The 16,377-nt window shown below is 59.5% G+C and overlaps 7 protein-coding genes across 7 annotated transcripts; 2 read left to right on the top strand and 5 right to left on the bottom strand.

Moving 5' to 3' along the window:
* Positions 1 to 526: 526 nt before the first annotated feature.
* On the bottom strand, positions 527 to 2,435 carry BKCO1_7700030 (mfs sugar transporter; the record flags this gene model as incomplete). The annotated part of the gene is made up of 6 exons (XM_020279042.1): positions 527 to 749; positions 854 to 967; positions 1,033 to 1,459; positions 1,505 to 1,801; positions 1,865 to 2,247; positions 2,350 to 2,435. The coding sequence occupies 6 exons, from the start codon at positions 2,433 to 2,435 to the stop codon at positions 527 to 529; spliced, it is 1,530 nt and encodes a 509-aa protein (XP_020125851.1).
* A 1,042-nt stretch (positions 2,436 to 3,477) lies between these two features.
* On the top strand, positions 3,478 to 5,362 carry BKCO1_7700029 (arylsulfatase; the record flags this gene model as incomplete). Its single annotated transcript, XM_020279040.1, has 2 exons — positions 3,478 to 3,703; positions 3,759 to 5,362. 2 exons carry the CDS (start codon positions 3,478 to 3,480, stop codon positions 5,360 to 5,362), a joined length of 1,830 nt encoding a protein of 609 aa, XP_020125824.1.
* Positions 5,363 to 5,722: 360 nt separating this feature from the next.
* BKCO1_7700028 (glycosyltransferase family 31 protein) lies at positions 5,723 to 7,318 on the top strand (the record flags this gene model as incomplete). The annotated part of the gene is made up of 2 exons (XM_020279039.1): positions 5,723 to 6,844; positions 6,899 to 7,318. 2 exons carry the CDS (start codon positions 5,723 to 5,725, stop codon positions 7,316 to 7,318), a joined length of 1,542 nt encoding a protein of 513 aa, XP_020125825.1.
* A 711-nt stretch (positions 7,319 to 8,029) lies between these two features.
* BKCO1_7700027 (peptidoglycan binding domain containing protein) lies at positions 8,030 to 10,702 on the bottom strand (the record flags this gene model as incomplete). Its single annotated transcript, XM_020279038.1, has 3 exons — positions 8,030 to 9,936; positions 9,997 to 10,078; positions 10,178 to 10,702. 3 exons carry the CDS (start codon positions 10,700 to 10,702, stop codon positions 8,030 to 8,032), a joined length of 2,514 nt encoding a protein of 837 aa, XP_020125826.1.
* Positions 10,703 to 11,244: 542 nt separating this feature from the next.
* On the bottom strand, positions 11,245 to 13,018 carry BKCO1_7700026 (xaa-pro dipeptidase; the record flags this gene model as incomplete). Its single annotated transcript, XM_020279037.1, has 3 exons — positions 11,245 to 11,562; positions 11,616 to 12,533; positions 12,608 to 13,018. The coding sequence occupies 3 exons, from the start codon at positions 13,016 to 13,018 to the stop codon at positions 11,245 to 11,247; spliced, it is 1,647 nt and encodes a 548-aa protein (XP_020125827.1).
* Positions 13,019 to 13,350: 332 nt separating this feature from the next.
* Positions 13,351 to 14,380, bottom strand: BKCO1_7700025 (beta-glucan biosynthesis protein; the record flags this gene model as incomplete). The annotated part of the gene is made up of 4 exons (XM_020279036.1): positions 13,351 to 13,413; positions 13,467 to 13,929; positions 13,991 to 14,091; positions 14,165 to 14,380. 4 exons carry the CDS (start codon positions 14,378 to 14,380, stop codon positions 13,351 to 13,353), a joined length of 843 nt encoding a protein of 280 aa, XP_020125828.1.
* A 508-nt stretch (positions 14,381 to 14,888) lies between these two features.
* On the bottom strand, positions 14,889 to 15,845 carry BKCO1_7700024 (cyclin-dependent protein kinase complex component; the record flags this gene model as incomplete). The annotated part of the gene is made up of 1 exon (XM_020279035.1): positions 14,889 to 15,845. The coding sequence occupies one exon, from the start codon at positions 15,843 to 15,845 to the stop codon at positions 14,889 to 14,891; it is 957 nt and encodes a 318-aa protein (XP_020125829.1).
* Positions 15,846 to 16,377: the final 532 nt, after the last annotated feature.

The following is a 16,377-nucleotide window of genomic DNA, read 5'->3' as shown; positions in this document are numbered from 1 at the left end:
CTTAGGCCCGTCGAACGTGGCATTGAGCAACCAAAGGCAACCATATCCGCAGCGTCATTGGCGTAGGCCATCACAAATTTAATTCTCTCACACTGCCTGTTTTTTGCAGTTCGGGGAAGCCGCATTTGCCCTCAGAAAGCGGCCGATGAGAAAGGCGGCCGAGAATAGCAGCAATGTAAGTCTACGGAGCGGTGTGGAGCACGACAACAATAGCAATCTTGTCAAAGCTAGCAGCTGCTGTGATCGAAGTCAAGATATAATCGAATTTATGTCATCCATCATGTCGACTATTCTTGACCCCGAGCGGGTTGTATATGTGGCAACCTTAAGAGGAGCAACCCGCTATCCATATCGCATCGCTAGAAGAAAGAAGCTCTCACCATGTCCGTGTGGAAACAAGATAGAAAGCAAATCCGAAGGCCGACATTGGACCCCCGAAAAGCAGTTCCTTCACGAACCCGAGGGGGGATGATCCAGAACAAGGAAACCTTCATGTCGCACTGTACCGCATGCACACCGCCACGGTCTAGATGTCGCTCTCCCTGATCTGACCCCCATTCTTCTTATCGGAGCCACTAGAGATGGACGAAGGGCCAGGGTAGACGTTGCCGAGCTTGGCTTCGTTGTCATCCCTAAAGACTTTAGGCTGTCCGGACTTCTCAAGGGATAGACCGCGGGTCTCTGTGGCAAGTAGAATAGTGCCAAGCCCGATAATGATGTCGAACAGTCCCCAGAGAAGGAAGGTGCCCCTGTTCCTCTGCGTTAATACTTCGAGGTAATCATTGGGTCCGCGTGCTTGGGACTTGGGTCTCGTGTTTGCTTTCCGGTTGATCGGAATATTGGTGCGACTTACCAGCCCATGCTATCAATCATGTATGGCGTAGAGATTGTGAACACAAAGTTGAAGAGCCACTGACTGGACACGCCGACAGCGACACCGACCTCACGATAACGGTTCGAAAAGAGCCTGTCCCACCGTAAGCTGACTGGAGCGTGATGCGCACACACTACAGGAAGGAGCGCAAGACTTACTCGCTGCAGTAGGGCCACGGCAGCGGGCCCCAAGAAAAGTTGTAGATCATCACAAAGAGGTAGATCATGGCAACCGTGGCTTTGGCAGCAGGCGGAACAGCTTCAGCCGCGCCGGAATCGATGGGCTTGTTCTTGAGGACGGCCGCAGTGACGATCTGAGTCGCAGCCATCGCAAAGGCGCCAGACGCCAGATTGAACTTCCGGGTGAAACGGTCGGCCGCAAGGCAGACAAAGGCAAAACATGCAATGACTTTGACGGCGCCGAAAATGCCGCTCAAGAGGAGGCTGCGGGTCTCGTCATCGCCAGTCAGCAGGCTGAAGTACTGCGGGCTGTAATACGCGAAAGCCGTGGCACCGGTAGCTTGCTGAGCTAGGAAAAGTGCGAAAGCAGCCGAGAGCCTCTTCAAAACGGAGCCATGGAGGAATTCTGGCACGGGTTAGAAAGGCAACATTGATAAAGTGGACAGCATACCCGTCCAGTGAAGACCTTCGGTCGCATGATGCTCTGCTCTGACCGCCATGGAAATCTCCGCGAGCTCATCGGCAACCTCCGGGCCGTTCGAAGCGCGAACCCACTGGAGGTTTGCTTTGGCCTCTTCCAAGCGATCTTTGGTGATGAGCCAGCGAGGGCTTTCCTTCACCGTGAGCATTCCGAGAGCGAGCAGGCCGGAGAATAGGATCTGGAGGCCGACTGGGATCTGCCACTGACTCTCGGTGCTGTCCATGTTGACCTTCACACCATAGTCGACCCAGTAAGACGTGAAGATTCCTATGTTGATGAGTCAGTCATACCTGGGCGATGCAATGACGGCGTGAGCGAATGGTGACATACCCAGCGTGAAGGCCATCTGGAAAAAGCTGCCGAGGCGACCGCGAATCTCCTTGGGCGACATCTCCGCATTGTACTGGGGCACGACCACCGTCATGGCGCCGAGTCCAAGACCGGAGATGACGCGGCCGACGTAGAAGCAGGCAAGGCTGTGCGAAGGGACGGTCTGCATCATGGAGCCAATGCAAAAGACGACGGAGCCGACGAAGATGGAAGACTTGCGACCATACTTGCGCGACAGCGGAATGCTGAGGGGGCAGGCGACAAAGGCGCCAAGCTGCTGCAGGGAAACACAGAGCGACGAGACATGAGTCTTCTGGGCCTTGGTGAAGTTGAAGTGATCTTGGAAGGAGGTCAAGGTGAGGACACCGCCTGCGAAGGTCAGTCTGCGGCGATGCGATGGTCCGAGGAGCGGGTGACGTTACCGACGCTGCAGTTAAACGTTATTTGACTGGATTCCCATGGGGAAGAGCACGGGAGCTACTCACATGCCCGAGTCGTATCCGAAGAGGAAGCCAGCGATGCAGGCGATGGCGCCTACATAGTAAGCGTAGAGCGTGCCGCGGGAGGTCATGGTGCAAGCTTACAGCACAGAGCCACGGCGTAGGAGCTGCTAGAGCGCGGACGCAGGGGCCTGTCGGGAGCGAAAATCTTGGGGTTGCGAGCAGTGTAAGTGAGCTTAGACAACGGAGGCTCTGGGGAGTCGGGTCTTACGAAGACCACGCCGGGCGCTAGCTTTTGTTCCATCGAATCCATGCCAAGCTGCGGGCGACGTTGCAATGCGATTCAGGCGCTCAGCGGGGCCTAGCCGACTTGGTAGTGGGCGTAAGCTTGCGCAACCTTGTCGGCGGGAGCGGCGTGCGCGGCGTGGGAGCGGCACTTGGCGACGGATCAAAGCGTGAGGATGGTGCGGACGCGCGAGTGGCTTCGGCGGGCAGCAGCGATTGGTCGGGTGGAGGAGAAGTTCTGGGTCGGAGCGAGCAGGCATGAGATGTTGTGATGAGCCGCAAGTGTTGCGCGATCAGGGCAGCCGCATGCGGACTAGCGCGGGCCTGAGGGAACGCGGGGAAGGCGCATCCCTGCACGCACGCGCCCGGCGGTCACAAGAGCCTGCGTGCCTGCCGCTGGAGCGCGCGCGCCGGCGCTGTAGCCGCGAGCGCGCCAGCGGGTGGCGGCCCTGCGAGGCTGCGACCCAGCGACCATGCGACCATGCGCCCGCAGCCCGGCCCATCACCCATGAATTGCGCGCCCGGTGCCTGGCCCGCCGCCTCCGCTGACGACGCCGCCATCGTCAAACAAGCAGATCGCCAGTGGGGCCGGCGCGGTTCGCCGAGGCCAAGCATCCCCAAGCACCGCACCGGCCGGTGGCCTCGACGACGCTGGCTGACTCGATGCTCTACCATGCCGCACGCCGTGTTTCGGCCCATCCTTTCCCTTGCAATGCCCCTACCCTCCACCCCCCACCGCCCGCGCGGCCGCCCATGTTGACGCAGCTCGAGGAGCTTATGTGGACCCTCGAGCTGTGAGCTGGCGTGTTAAAGGCCGTCTACCCCTCGCCTTAATCCCGCACCTCAATTCCCCTCTCTCTCATTCCTCCTTTGCACAATCGCTCCATCATGGCAGCTCCCAAGCGCCCCAACTTTCTTGTCATAGTCGCCGACGACCTGGGCTTCAGCGACATTTCCCCCTTCGGCGGCGAGATCAACACCCCCAACATTGCCAAGCTTGCACAGAATGGCATCCGCTTCACCGATTTCCATGCGGCCGCCGCCTGCTCGCCGTCGCGTGCCATGATCATGACTGGCACCGACCACCACATTGCCGGCCTGGGAAACCTCATTGGTGCGTTCAGCAGTTCCAGCTTGGCCGCCCACCAGGTGCTGACGATGCCACGCAGAGTGGACCAACATCAGCGGACAAAACGACCCCAAGGGCGGCATGTCGACAGCTCCCCAGCGCGGCATGCCTGGCTACGAGGGCTATCTGAACGAGCGCGTCGCCGCTCTGCCCGAAATCCTTCGTGACGCCGGCTATCTGACCATGATGGCGGGAAAGTGGCACCTCGGCCTGACCCCCGAGCGTTCGCCCAAGGCTCGCGGTTTCGAACGCAGCTTTGCCCACCTGCCCGCGTGCTCGAACCACTATGCATACGAGCCCCAGCTGCAGACGCCGGATAAGATCCCCGAGTTCATGACAATGAGCTTCATCGCGCTGCACAACGAGGATGGCGAGTACGTGAAGAAGCTGCCCGACGGCTGGTACAGCAGCGACGGCTACGGTGACAAGATGCTGCAGTACTTGAAGGAGAGAAACGAGAGTGGGGACGAGCGCCCCTTCTTTGGCTATTTTCCCTTTACTGCTCCTCACTGGCCGCTCCAGGCGCCAAAAGAGTACATTGAAAAGTACAAGGGTGTCTATGATGACGGCCCGGACGCTCTTCGCCTTAAGCGGCTGCAGCGTCTGAAAGACCTGGGAATGATCCCCAAGGACGTCGAGCCGCATCCAGTGGTCGCTGACGAGGTGAAGGAGTGGAATGAGCTGACGCCCGAGGAGAAGGCCAAGTCCTGCCGCGCCATGGAAGTCTTTGCAGCCATGGTCGAAAGCATTGACGCGAACGTGGGCAAGGTTGTCGACTACTTGCGCGAGACGGGCGAGCTGGACAACACGTTCGTCTGCTTCCTGTCCGACAACGGTGCTGAGGGCGCTGCCTACGAGGCCTACCCCATGGTCCAGGGCAGCATGCTGCAGCACCTCAAGAAGTACTACAACAACTCGCTCGACAACCTCGGCGCCGGCGACTCCTTCATCTGGTACGGCCCGCGCTGGGCGCAAGCGGCCACGGCGCCGTCGCGCTTGTACAAGGCCTACACCACCGAAGGCGGTGTGCGTGTTCCCTTCGTCGCGCAGTTCCCCAAGAACATCCAAGCGCCGCAGCGGAACGGCAGCATCACAGACGCCTTTGCCACGGTCATGGACCTGGCGCCCACCATACTCGACATGGCGGGCGTCAAGCATCCGGCCCCGACCTTCCAGGGGCGCGAGGTTGTGAAGATGCGCGGCAAGACGATGCTGCCATTTGCTCAATCGGCGGACGTGCCTCGGGTGCACGAGGAGGAATTCGTCAACGGGTGGGAAACGTGTGGGCGTGCGGCGTGCCGCAAGGGCGACTGGAAGATTGTGTACATCCCTAAGCCCAAGGGTCCTGAGCGCTGGCAGCTGTACAACCTGCGTGCAGACCCAGGAGAGGTGCACGACCTGGCGGACAAAGAACCGGAGAAGCTGAAGGAATTGTTGAAGCTGTGGGACGACTACGTGCTGGAGACAGGCGTCATCCCGCTAGCGCCAGAGCTGGGCCACTTCCTGAAAGCGACGGAAGAGCAGATGCCGGAGAACGCGTGGATGGAGTACGAGTATTGGAAGGATGGCGCGCGTGATGACGAGACGAGGCATCAGTTCTTTAAGAACCCACCCAGGTTCAAGAGGGAGGTGAAGCAGTTTTAGGCCACTGGGAGAGTACTAGGTAGCCAAGATCACAAGTCTCGATGCTCGGGGTGCCGATTGGTCGTGCGTCTGTTTGAAATGCCAGGAACGAGGTGGGGAGGAGGACGCGTCAAGGGGCCGGCGAATCGATAAGGCCCTCTGATTCAGCGGCGCGCCTTCCCTAACCTTTTCCAGTCTCACAGACCCCAGCCCGCTCCTGTCCGTCCCAAATTAAATCACAGTGCCGAGTAGTCCGTACACACATGCTTCGCACCCCGGAGCCAAGATCGGGCAGCTATGCTGTCGGCCGCCGACCCTTTCCATCTGCAGCCTCCGCGCTGAAACCACCCCCGATGACCTGAGAACCGGCCCAACTTCAGCATGTCGTCCAAGCTCTCCACCACCGCCGTTTCCTCCCGCCAGCCCTCTCCGAGCCGCAGCGCCTCGCAGACCGCCATCCGCGCCTTCTTCGTCGTTCTCGTCCTCGCCCTGCTTTGGCACATCCGCTCATTCGCCAATCGCGCTCTTCCCGCCGGCTCCCATTCATCTTCCTCGCCGCAGACCTCGTTCCCTCCGTCCCCCTCCTCTGGCGGGAATACAACATGCCCCGAAATCCCAGGCCTTTCTGACGTCTTCGTCGTCGTCAAGACCGGCGTCGTCCAGCACCGCACCAAGCTTCCCGTACACTTTTCCACCACGCTGCGCTGCGTGCCACGCTACGCCATCTTCTCAGACTATGCCGAGGCCATTGACGGACGCGCGATATCCGATGCGCTCAAGGACGTAGACCTCACGGCAGCGGAGCGCGCGAATGTCGACTTCTACAATCGCGTGCGGGACCGCGGCGGTCGGGACGCGCTATCAAAGGAGGAGCTCGAGGCGTGGGGCGCGACAGCGGTGCAAACTGGCACCGGTGGTGCTGACACGGGAGGAAAGAAGGCGCAGAAGCTACTGGCGAAGTTGGAGCAGGACAATCCGGGCCGCAAGCTGGACAAGTGGAAGATGGTGCCATCCGTGGACAAGGCGCTGCGAGCGGCGCCGGATGCAAAGTGGTTCGTCTTCGTCGAGCCGGACACGTACGTTTTGTGGTCAAACTTGGTCGAGTGGCTGCAGCTGTTCGACGCCAGCGCGCCGTGGTATCTGGGCGAGCCGGACCAGGCGGAGGCCGATGTATTTGCTCACGGTGGCGCGGGTGTGGTGTTGAGCGCCGAGGCGGCGAGAAGAGTGAGCGCGCTTTACAAGGAGAATGCCGATCGCGTTCGGCAGATCACTGCGAGTCGTCCCAATGGCGCGGCTGCGCTGGGAAGGGTGCTGCAGGAGGTCGGCGTGCCGCTGACGTGGTCATGGCCAAATCTACAGAGCAGCAGCCCGTCTCAGCTGGACTGGGGCGAGGAAAGATACGAGTTTGACAGATTGTGGTGTCACCGCGCCATTAGCTATCATGGCCTGTCGACGGACGAGATCGAGTATCTGTACGCTGCGGAGCAATCCGCCAGAGCAGCTGTAGGTTATGCTGCAGAGCACAACCCGTTTCTTATGCACTAACCTACTGCATAGGGCACCCCCTTAACCCATCATCGCCACGTGTTCCAGGACTTTGTCATGCCCCAGCTCTCATCCCTAAAGCCCAACTGGGATAATCTCGCTGACCGCAAGACGTTCATCAAGCTCACTAAGAAGGGTCTTAGGAGCGGCAGACGCCTCAAGAACTGGGGAGATTGCCGCCTCGAGTGCGACCAGTATGGCAGCTGTATTGGTTTCTCGTGGATCGGAAAGGAGTGCAGGTTCAACACCAAATTCCAGCTAGGCCGGGAGAACATCACTAGTGGCAGGGATGGCAAAAACTTGATAAGCGGCTTCATGACAGACAGGGTGGATTGGATGATCAGATGGCTGGAGGATGAGCCGTGTAAAAAGAGGGAAGAGTGGGTGCTGCCAGTGCCTTTTGATGATAGTATTGATGAAGAGGACGATTAAGAGGCTCGATCTCGGGGGCAAGATACGGAACAATACCACAAGAGACCTGATTTGGCAATTTAACTTCTCCCAAGACTTTTTTACTTCGTTCCTCCAAAACATCACGAACGAATTATCCTTGCGCAATACCTAAGGCAGCACGAATCTCCGATGATTTTTACCATCCACATCTACTGTACCCGCCAGGCAAGGTGAGGTCTTCGGGTTAGGATCTCTCGTTGGTTCGCTCCTGAACCATGCCTTCATATATCTTTCTAAAGACAGGAAGTAAGGTTAGACCACACCAATTCCTCTTACTTGACTCAGCTAACTTTTCGCCACCATGGATGATTATGCTCATCACTGGCAGGGGTGGTAATTACTGAGATGGTCATAAGAAACTGAAGGTTAGGAAGTAAGCAATGTGGATACTCTCAAGGACAGGAAAGTGCGCACCTGAGTTCAAGTTGGCGAATCGTCTTGAGTAAGAAACCCTGTCAGGACCGTCACCCATACCATTCCGGCCCACAGCGACAGGACTTTAGTTCCATGAGCTGCCCGATTGGTCGCAACGTAATGAACCACCCCCTTCTCCAAGGCTCGCCGCGAGACGTTCCTTGAGAATCACGCGTGCTTATTGGCATACTTGAAACACTTCTTGTCATTTGAATCTCAACCTAACTATGATCATTATGAAATATTCTATGTAGCAAAGCCATCTTCTTCCAACGCCTACCGCCAGCTCACGCTCGTCTGAGACTGAGTCTTCTTATGCCCAGGCGAGAACCCTATCGGACTCTCCCTATCTCTCTTGATCGACGACCTCCTCTCCGGCTGCTGCGCCAAAACCTTCAACCCGCCACCGCTTCTCCAACCACCGCCTACGGCCGTTTGGCTCTGCCTTCTCTCCCCAGAACCAGCACCAGAATTTCCAGTCACTAGGACCTCAGCCGTCGAGCCTTTCCTGACATGCAGCGGGCCCTTCCGCTTTACCACCGGCGTCACTTTATCTGGCGCCACCTCGACATCGCCGCCACCACCGCTTCTTGCACCATCGCCTCTCTTCACCACCTCAGGCCCAGCCTCAGGCCCAGCCCCAGCCTCAGCCCCTTCAACCTCCTCCTCAATCACGGTTCCAAACGTCGACCTTGCCCAACAAACATCCTCGCCCCTCCAGTCCAGCCTCTTCGCGTTCCGGTGGTTGAGCTGCTCGCGGACCAGCCACGGTAACAACTGGGCTTCGAAATTGCGACGACCCGGCACCTCTCGGATGACCCATTCGGGAAGGGCGATCTGACGCTCGTGGTGCCACTGCAGGGCCGTCCTGTTGTTCGTTGCCGACATTTTCCTCTTCTCCTCTCCACGATGATTTCGATGAAGTTTGCCACGAGCCTTCGGATGGACGAGGAAGAGGGGAAGAAAGAAGAAGGAGAAGGTATGGTAGAGGAAAAACCAGGGCCAGAACACGGCGAAGAAGACAAGACGTAAGGACGATGACAGCGGCCCACGACTTCGACGGAGGTATGCCGGGACAAGGGTCGGGACTCCGTGTTTCAGTGCCTTCTCGGAAGGGGAGGGGAAAGTGGAGGATGGGCAAGGTGTAGAAGAGGAACGCCGCGGAGAGCCGAACAGCTCAGACCGCGGCACGCTCGGCCTGATCCACTCGGCACCGTCACCCTCTCCCTCGATCTCGCGGTACCCCCATCGTGGGTGCGGCTTCCTCCGAGGGCCAGCCGCAGCCCGGACCGTCTCCGCCGCAGTGTTGATCATGTTGGCACTGCGGCCCTCAGCTTCTTCTTCCTCTTCTCCGGCAGTGCCAACCTCTCCGTTATCACCCTCGTACTCGTCGTCTTCCGGGCTTGAGAAAACACTTAGCCAAGGGAACCAGCCGGGCATGGCAGCGGTATCAGCCTCCCTCTTCCCGTCAGCACCGTTATGATTCTTCCCCTCGATCTCATCGACAGCGTCGCCAACCGCCCACTCCCGCAGCGATGCGGCGTCATACGGGGTGCTTGCGAGCGCGAACAAGTCTTTTCGGTGCTTAACTGACGGGTGGATGGACTCGTTCGTGGCGAAATCGTCAGGGTGGACGCCCTCCGCAAATTCCAGGTTCTTGTGATATTGGCCGGGCGTGCGTATGGAATAGCGCTCGGTATGCCCTCCTTCAGCGCCGTCTCCCTCCCGCTGCAAAAAGCTGATTGCAACCAGGAGGCGGTTGAGCACAGCGGTCAGCAACGTATACATCAAGCCGCCTCCGGCAGTGCTCGTGGGCATTCCAGGCCGGACAGTCGGGTGACTGCGCCTGCGGACGCTCTGGCGCTCGGACTGTTTCTGATGGGTGGTCGACTGCTCAGCGCCCAGGAACTCGGCCACCGCGTCGTCATCGAAGTCGAGCAGACCATCGACTTGGTCGCACATCCAAGCCAGCGTGATGTCTGCGATGTCGGTCCGGTCTTTCGCGTCTGCGGTATCGGTCGCACCGCCGCCGACGGTCTCATGGAAGCCAGGGAACCAGCATTGTTTGAGGTTCGGAGCGCAGTGCGTCTCCGAGGGCTCCCTTGGGTTCAAGCGCCACAGTGAGGGGTCAAAGGCGGCGCGATTTTCGTCGAGGGCCAAGGCTTGAAAAGCGTGGTCGATGCCTGGTGCACAAGCAAAAGTCAAAAGAGATGTTTGTCCAGTCGTAAACGGGGAGTGCTTACGCGAGTGTAACGCCGTGTCTTGCCACTGACACTTCACATCCTTTCCGCTCGGGAAGCCATCCGGATACTCCAAGTTACCGACCTGCTCCAGTCAGTGACCTTGTTCTGTTCCCGCTGATCGCCGGGATAGAGTATAACCAACACCCACCGTATCCCAGACCCCAACCACCCTCACTCTCACGTCCGCCCACATTGCATTTCTCAGCCCCTCGATTTCATCCAGTTCCCATCTACTCCTATGCGCCAGCAAACCCTTCCAAAAACCCTCGGCCCCTCCTCCTTCTTCCGCCGCCCCTTCACCGCGCCCCCATCCCACCCTCTCCGTATACAACTCCGACAGGCGGCCCCACCTCCCCACCTCCCCCGGCTTCAGCAACCCCACTTCTGTAACCAACCCGGCCACAAGCCTCGCCGCCGACGCGCCCCTGCCGCCACCGAACACGGCGATCTCATCACCAGCAGCATAGTTCGCAGCAAGGAAGAGGTACGCGGCGGTGCCGTCCTGCTCAAGGGTGGATGCGAGGCCGGAAAGGTAGAAGACTATTTGCGGAACGTCGTCGGCGCCGTGACGAGCGAGCATGCGAGAGAAGCGGGCGACATTTGATGCCGTGTGAGCCGCGTGAGCAAAGGAACGAGAGTGGGAAGCAGGCTGCGGGGTGAAGCTGCCGTCGCAGCAGAGGATGAGACGTTTTGTCCTCGGGGACATGTTTGCTTCACTCGTTGAAGCGAGGGGTATCAAGCAGGAACAAAAGATGTAGAGTAAAGGCAGCGATGTCGTTAATTATGTAAAAAGCGTGAGATCGTCAAAAGGTGCGTCGAACGCCCCTGGGCAGGCAAAAAGAGTTGGAGACAGGACAGGCAGAGCAGTAAAGGATGATAAGAAACAGGAGCTGTTTACAGACTTGCACGAGGCCCCACGGAAAACCAGTGTCGACATGTGAAAAAGGGCCCGCGGCAACCGGCACTCGAGTCACGATGCGGGCAAAAGCGGTGAGGCAAGCGAGTAGAGCCGTCGGAATGCATTCTTTGGGACCGGGTGCTACGTTAGTGTGCCCGAGGCGCTAGTGGTTGGATGACACCTCCCCTCGGGAAATTGTGGACTGGTGTACATGCACGTTGGACGTTAGAAAAACAGTCAAGTGACAGGATGCAGTTGATTCACACCGCGTGCATCATTTCGACTCTGATGGCGCCCTGCCGAGGGTCAGAAATGCAGCTGCATTGCCCCAGGAATGGACAATCTTACCTTTAACCAGCCACAACCGTCTCAACATCCGCCGTCTCCTTTGGCGTCTCGGTCAAATTCTCATAGCCCGTCTCTGTCACCAGGACATTGTCCTCGATCCTGACCCCGCCCACTTCCCAGTACTTTTCCAGCACGGACTCGTCAATGAAGCCCTTGTGCTTCTCGTCCTTCAAGTACGGCTCGATGATGAACCTGCAAAAGTAGATGCCAGGCTCCACCGTGATGACCGAGCCCGCCGGGAGCGTGCCACGCTTGCGCAAGTAGCGGAACATGGGGTCCTTATCCGCATAGTTGGGGCTACCACCACAGTCGTGCGTATCCTGAGAAACAGATCAGCGCGCGCAAGCAAAATGAGCCAGGGGCAGAACCATACCATGCCGAGATAGTGTCCGAGACCGTGCGGGAAGAATGCCACAGAAGTGCGAGAATCGAAGATGGCCTTGGCATCGCCCTTGAGGATGCCCAGGTGCAGCAGGCCGGCAATGGCCGTGCGGTGAGCCTGCGAGTGCACCTCGTCCCAGCTCACGCCGGCCTTCAGGCTCTCGATGGCCTCCTTCTGCATGCGCAACACGATGTCGTAGATGGCGCGACTCTCGGGGGAGAAGTTGCCGCTGATGGGGAATGTACGGGTGATATCGGAAGCATAGCAATCCTTCTCCGCGCCGGCATCAACGAGGAGGTTCAACTTTCCAGCAAGCGGCTGGTCGTTGGCCACGTAATGAAGCGTGGCGGCCGCGGTGCCGCTGGCCATGATGGAGCCGTACGCCTGGTTGCGGCACCCGCGTTCGATGCAGCTCTTCAAGAAAATGGCCTCCAGCTCGCGCTCGTTTGTCGCCGACTTGGCAGCCGCCATGACGGCTGTATGAGCGGCGGTCGAGACGGTGTTGGCGTGAGTGATGAGGGCGATCTCGTATGGCGTCTTGACAACGCGGCATTCTTCCACGGCCGTCTTGAGGAGGTCGAAGTTCTTGTTGTTGAAGGCCAGGAAAGTTGTCTCGTCCGAGATCTGGCCACTGATGGCGTAGACGGTCGACTTGGCCGTCGAAGCACCGGACAGGTACGCGTTGATTTCGGTCGAAGGCTTGCAGTCGTCAATGTCGTATTTGCGAAGCGCTTCCTCCGGGCTCAGCGGCAGGCCCGACCAAATGACCTCGTCTGGGTCAATGGGCGGGATGAACAGCGTGCTCTTCTCCGACTTCAAGTCGACCGCGACGTAGCAGTCGGGCAGGTTGCACCCTGTCAGGTAGAAGAAATATCTCCGCTGGCGGAAGGGCTGTTCCTGGTCATTGTCCTACGGCTAACAGCATCAGCATCCGGCGATCCATGGCGACGCAGAAACGGCGCGTTGGATCGGAAAACACCCACCTCGTTCATCTTCGTCTTCTGGCCCTCCAGGTAAATCACACCCTCCGCATCCCCGCCATTCGCAACGATCCACTCCTTGACCTTCTTGGCATGCGTCTTGGCCGGGTACTTGCCCTTCAGCACCTCCCCCACGTTGGGCTTGTTGATGGACATTTCGTCGATGTGCTTCGTGTTCTTGCCTCTCGTGAGCTGATACTCGCGGACCCGATCGAGCAGCTGGCGGCGGCGGACGAGATCGGCGCCGCGCTGTTGGTCAGGCGTTGGGGCGGTGCTGGAGAAGCTGCGGTGGGAGGCGAGAAGCTCGTGCAGCTGCTGACAATGGCGGGGAAGCTTGAGGTGCGATGCGGCCGCTGATAACCGCTGGTGGGGCCTTCCGCTTAAGGCTATGAAGCGACTTGGCGAAGAGGGCATTGAGCCAAAAAGCAACCGTCACCAATTGTCACGACTCGGCACTGCTCGGTTGGACGGCTCTTCTCAAGCTGTCGTGCGGCTCTGGTGCGGGTTGAGCGGAGCATTGACGTCCACGTGATCTTGGCTGATCAATGCGATCCAATGCCCCCGGACTGCGGCCAACTGACTTCGTCTTCTGCACATTATGGTGGTCTAGGCCGCGCCTGCTGTCTATGAAAAGTGTGTTGTTTGCTCGTGCGCAACTAACACTGAATGTCCCCAAATCCAAAAACTCCCCGGCCCAGTCGTTATCGTACAGTTCACAGTGCTTCGTCAAGAAAGGTCGCGCTACCTTAGTCCTTCCACCGCGCCAGAAACCTGGCCATGTCGTCCGAAGGCATCGCAGCAGCCTGTTGCTGATGAGGGCATCAGCCATACGTTCGTTTGCAACTGGCACAAGGGGACTTACAGTGGCCTCCTTGCTGCTGATGGTGAACGTCCCACTCTGCGTGACCGTCATCACCTGTGTCGGGATCTTCGCGTATGTCGTGTACGCGGTATAGGCGCTGGTAGGGTACTGCGGGGATGCGTCGCTCTTGGTGATCTTCGAGCTGGGCACACGCTGCATCGGCGCGTATTTGGTCAACCCCGTCTGCATCGTGTACGGTATCGTGTAGCTGCCCCCAGCCGCTGTCACGGTAGCCGCCGCGCCCGCCCCAATCGGCGCAGCGCCTTGTCTCTTCTTTAGCTCCGTGTCAAAATCCTCGTCGGGGACGGCAATCACGGGCGGATCCGTATCGGTTATGGGGTTCGCGGCGAGGGCTTCCCGGACCGTATCTGGGAAGCTGCCCGTCATGCCGGCGAGCGTGAAGCGCGGGGAATAGTTCGCATATGTCTGGCCGTCTTTCGTCGACGATATGATCCGGAAGAAGCTGTGGTAGTCTTGTCAGTGGCTGACATGACATTGGCAGTCCCGTCACGACGGGCACGCACTATGCATTCTCCGCGTCTCCGCCGTCAGTCGGCAATATTATGCCCTTGGCCATGTTGCCGAACCAAAACAGACCCTTGGACGTGATTGTTTTTACAGACACCTGTGGACCACCCGTGTTAGATTGCATGCCGAGCTTCCAGCGAGTCCTCCGCACTCTGCCCCGGTGGACTCACAAAGTCGTCGTTGGTCCCAGCGCACAGATCCAGCACGTAACTATGCAGCTGAGTGATCTCAGGTTTGCTGCCCGAGTCGGTCCATTCGACGGTGACAGGCGATGGGCCTGCTCCAACAGCCAGGGAATCGCCCCCGGTGACGCTCGTAAACTGCACGTCGGCGTTCGCGAAAGGGATGAGCGAGGTGGCCCAGAGAACGGAACGAGTGAGCCTCATGGCGGCGGTACGGTTGACGGGAGCAATGATGCGCGTAGGAGCGAGAGAAACGGCGGTCGAGAGGGGGCTCGGCAAGAGCGTATGTTGTGGATTGCGGAAGCGCGTGGGGCCGGAGAGTGGTTGCGAGAAAGGTTGGCGCGGCGATGGTGTTTCGAGAAACGCGCAGGCAAGGCCGCGGCGAGCGGGTGGCGCTAGGTGACGAGGCGGCTGAAGATCAGCTGTGGACCCTTCGGCCGCCCCATGCACATCACCGACTCAGCGTTTGCCCCAGTAGATCAGGAGAGAAACCAATCGTTGTGCTACTTCAAGGGAATAGAGCTAAAGAGCACGCTGCTCATGGCAAATTCGTCAAACAGCCGCCCAGTGCAGAAATCAATGCCCGGTGTATCCCGTCCCAATGCTCCAAACAACTCCCAGTGATAGCCGTCGAAATAAGTACATTGAACACCCATTTGCCCCAACACAGCCGACAAAGATGGCTTGACAAAAGGGAAAACGAGTGGATGCGTCATGCCGTCACTTCTGTCCGCGCTGCCCCGGGCAGTTTCGGCATCATGAGAGTTGGTACCTTTGTGTGGTAGAGCGTTGCCTGCATCCCGGCCTGCTGCAACCGCAGCGTGTTGCGTTTTAAGCTCTCGGGCGTGACCTGCAATTCAAATTCCATCAAATAACAAACACTGATCTCCAGCTTTTGTAACTCGCTCTCGCGCACGCCGCCCACGCCGGCGAAACGAGCCTGAGGGTACCGCAGGTCTTCCAGCGCCTTCATGGCCACGCGCAGGGTGCCCAGCAGCAGCCTGTGCACTGTGCGACCGGTCACGGGCACCATCTTGTCCTCCACCGCCAACTTGTGAATGTACGAGGCTGCGGCAAGGTATACTCCTGTCGACATGGGACAGTACCGCTGCAGGCGCATGAGGTAGTCCAGCAGCGTGATGGGCGGCGGTTTCCTCGAGTAAAACTTGCGCGCGATGGCGACCTGCTGGACGTGGACAGGCTCGGCGTCCACCCCGACATCGCGCGCCGAGGGCTCATGGTGGTGTGCTTCGGGGCTGCCCATGTCGATGCCCCTGAATCTGGGAGCCTTCAGGTCGTCGGACGGCACCGGGGTTGCCGGCCGTGAGCTGCTCCGCGACCGCATCACGGACGGCGTGGGCAGCGGCGAGGCTCGCGGGGTGCCGGGGCGGCTGATGGGGGGTGTAGGGGGAATGTCGCCAGTGACGTTTGCGAGTGCCACGACAGCGCGGCACAGCATCTTCATGGCCGCCTCTGGCCGCAGGGTGGAGGGATCCCACTCGGCGTCGGCGGACGGCGTGGGCGCATCCTCGTCTGGGGTCGAGATGCGCGGTATCACGCCCGCGTCCGCCGACGGGTTGGGCGGGGGCGGGAGCTCGAGGTGGAGGCCGGCCGAGGACGAAGCCTCGGCGGCAGGGTGCTGGGGGGCGTGGTCCTGAGTCTGGTCCATGGCGAGGCGAGGGAGCTGGGGAGAAGGTATTTGGGAGGGCGCGGTGGTGTCCCTCTTTTGAGGCGGTGGTGGCTACCTATACTCGGGCCAAGGTACAGCTCCTGCTGCACTCATGGGCCATCGGTGGATGGGGAAGCGTGGTCGAGCGGTGGCTCCTGCGTGGGAACAAGTGCATCGCGGGCCGGTCTCTTGTATCGTGAAGGGCAGCGAGAAAAAATGAGCTGGGCACGCGGTAGGGTATTGGCAAATCTCCGTTGCGGGAGTGGAGTCGGCTTGGGCGCGGCGGGTCAGGTCCCGGTGGTGTGAAGGGCGGCGCACCTCCAACGGGCCGAAGAGCACAGCAGGGGCGCCGGACAGGAGCCGGGCACAGCGGACGCAAGGCGGCAGCAGAGGAGTGGAGACCAGCAGCAGGTGGCAGCGAGGAGGCGGCGGGGGCCATGCGGTCGCCATGCGGTCACCTCATCCCGCCGTGGCGCTGCCGACTGCTGCACCGCACGTGGCCCAGGTCGCAGCTGCTGTGCTCTCAGCTACC

The sequence above is a fragment of the Diplodia corticola genome, assembly GCF_001883845.1.
Source record: "Diplodia corticola strain CBS 112549 chromosome Unknown scaffold77, whole genome shotgun sequence".
NCBI classification, from domain to species: Eukaryota; Fungi; Ascomycota; class Dothideomycetes; order Botryosphaeriales; family Botryosphaeriaceae; genus Diplodia; species Diplodia corticola.
Note: the sequence above shows the minus strand (reverse complement) of the source record. Positions and strands in the feature narration are given on the sequence as shown.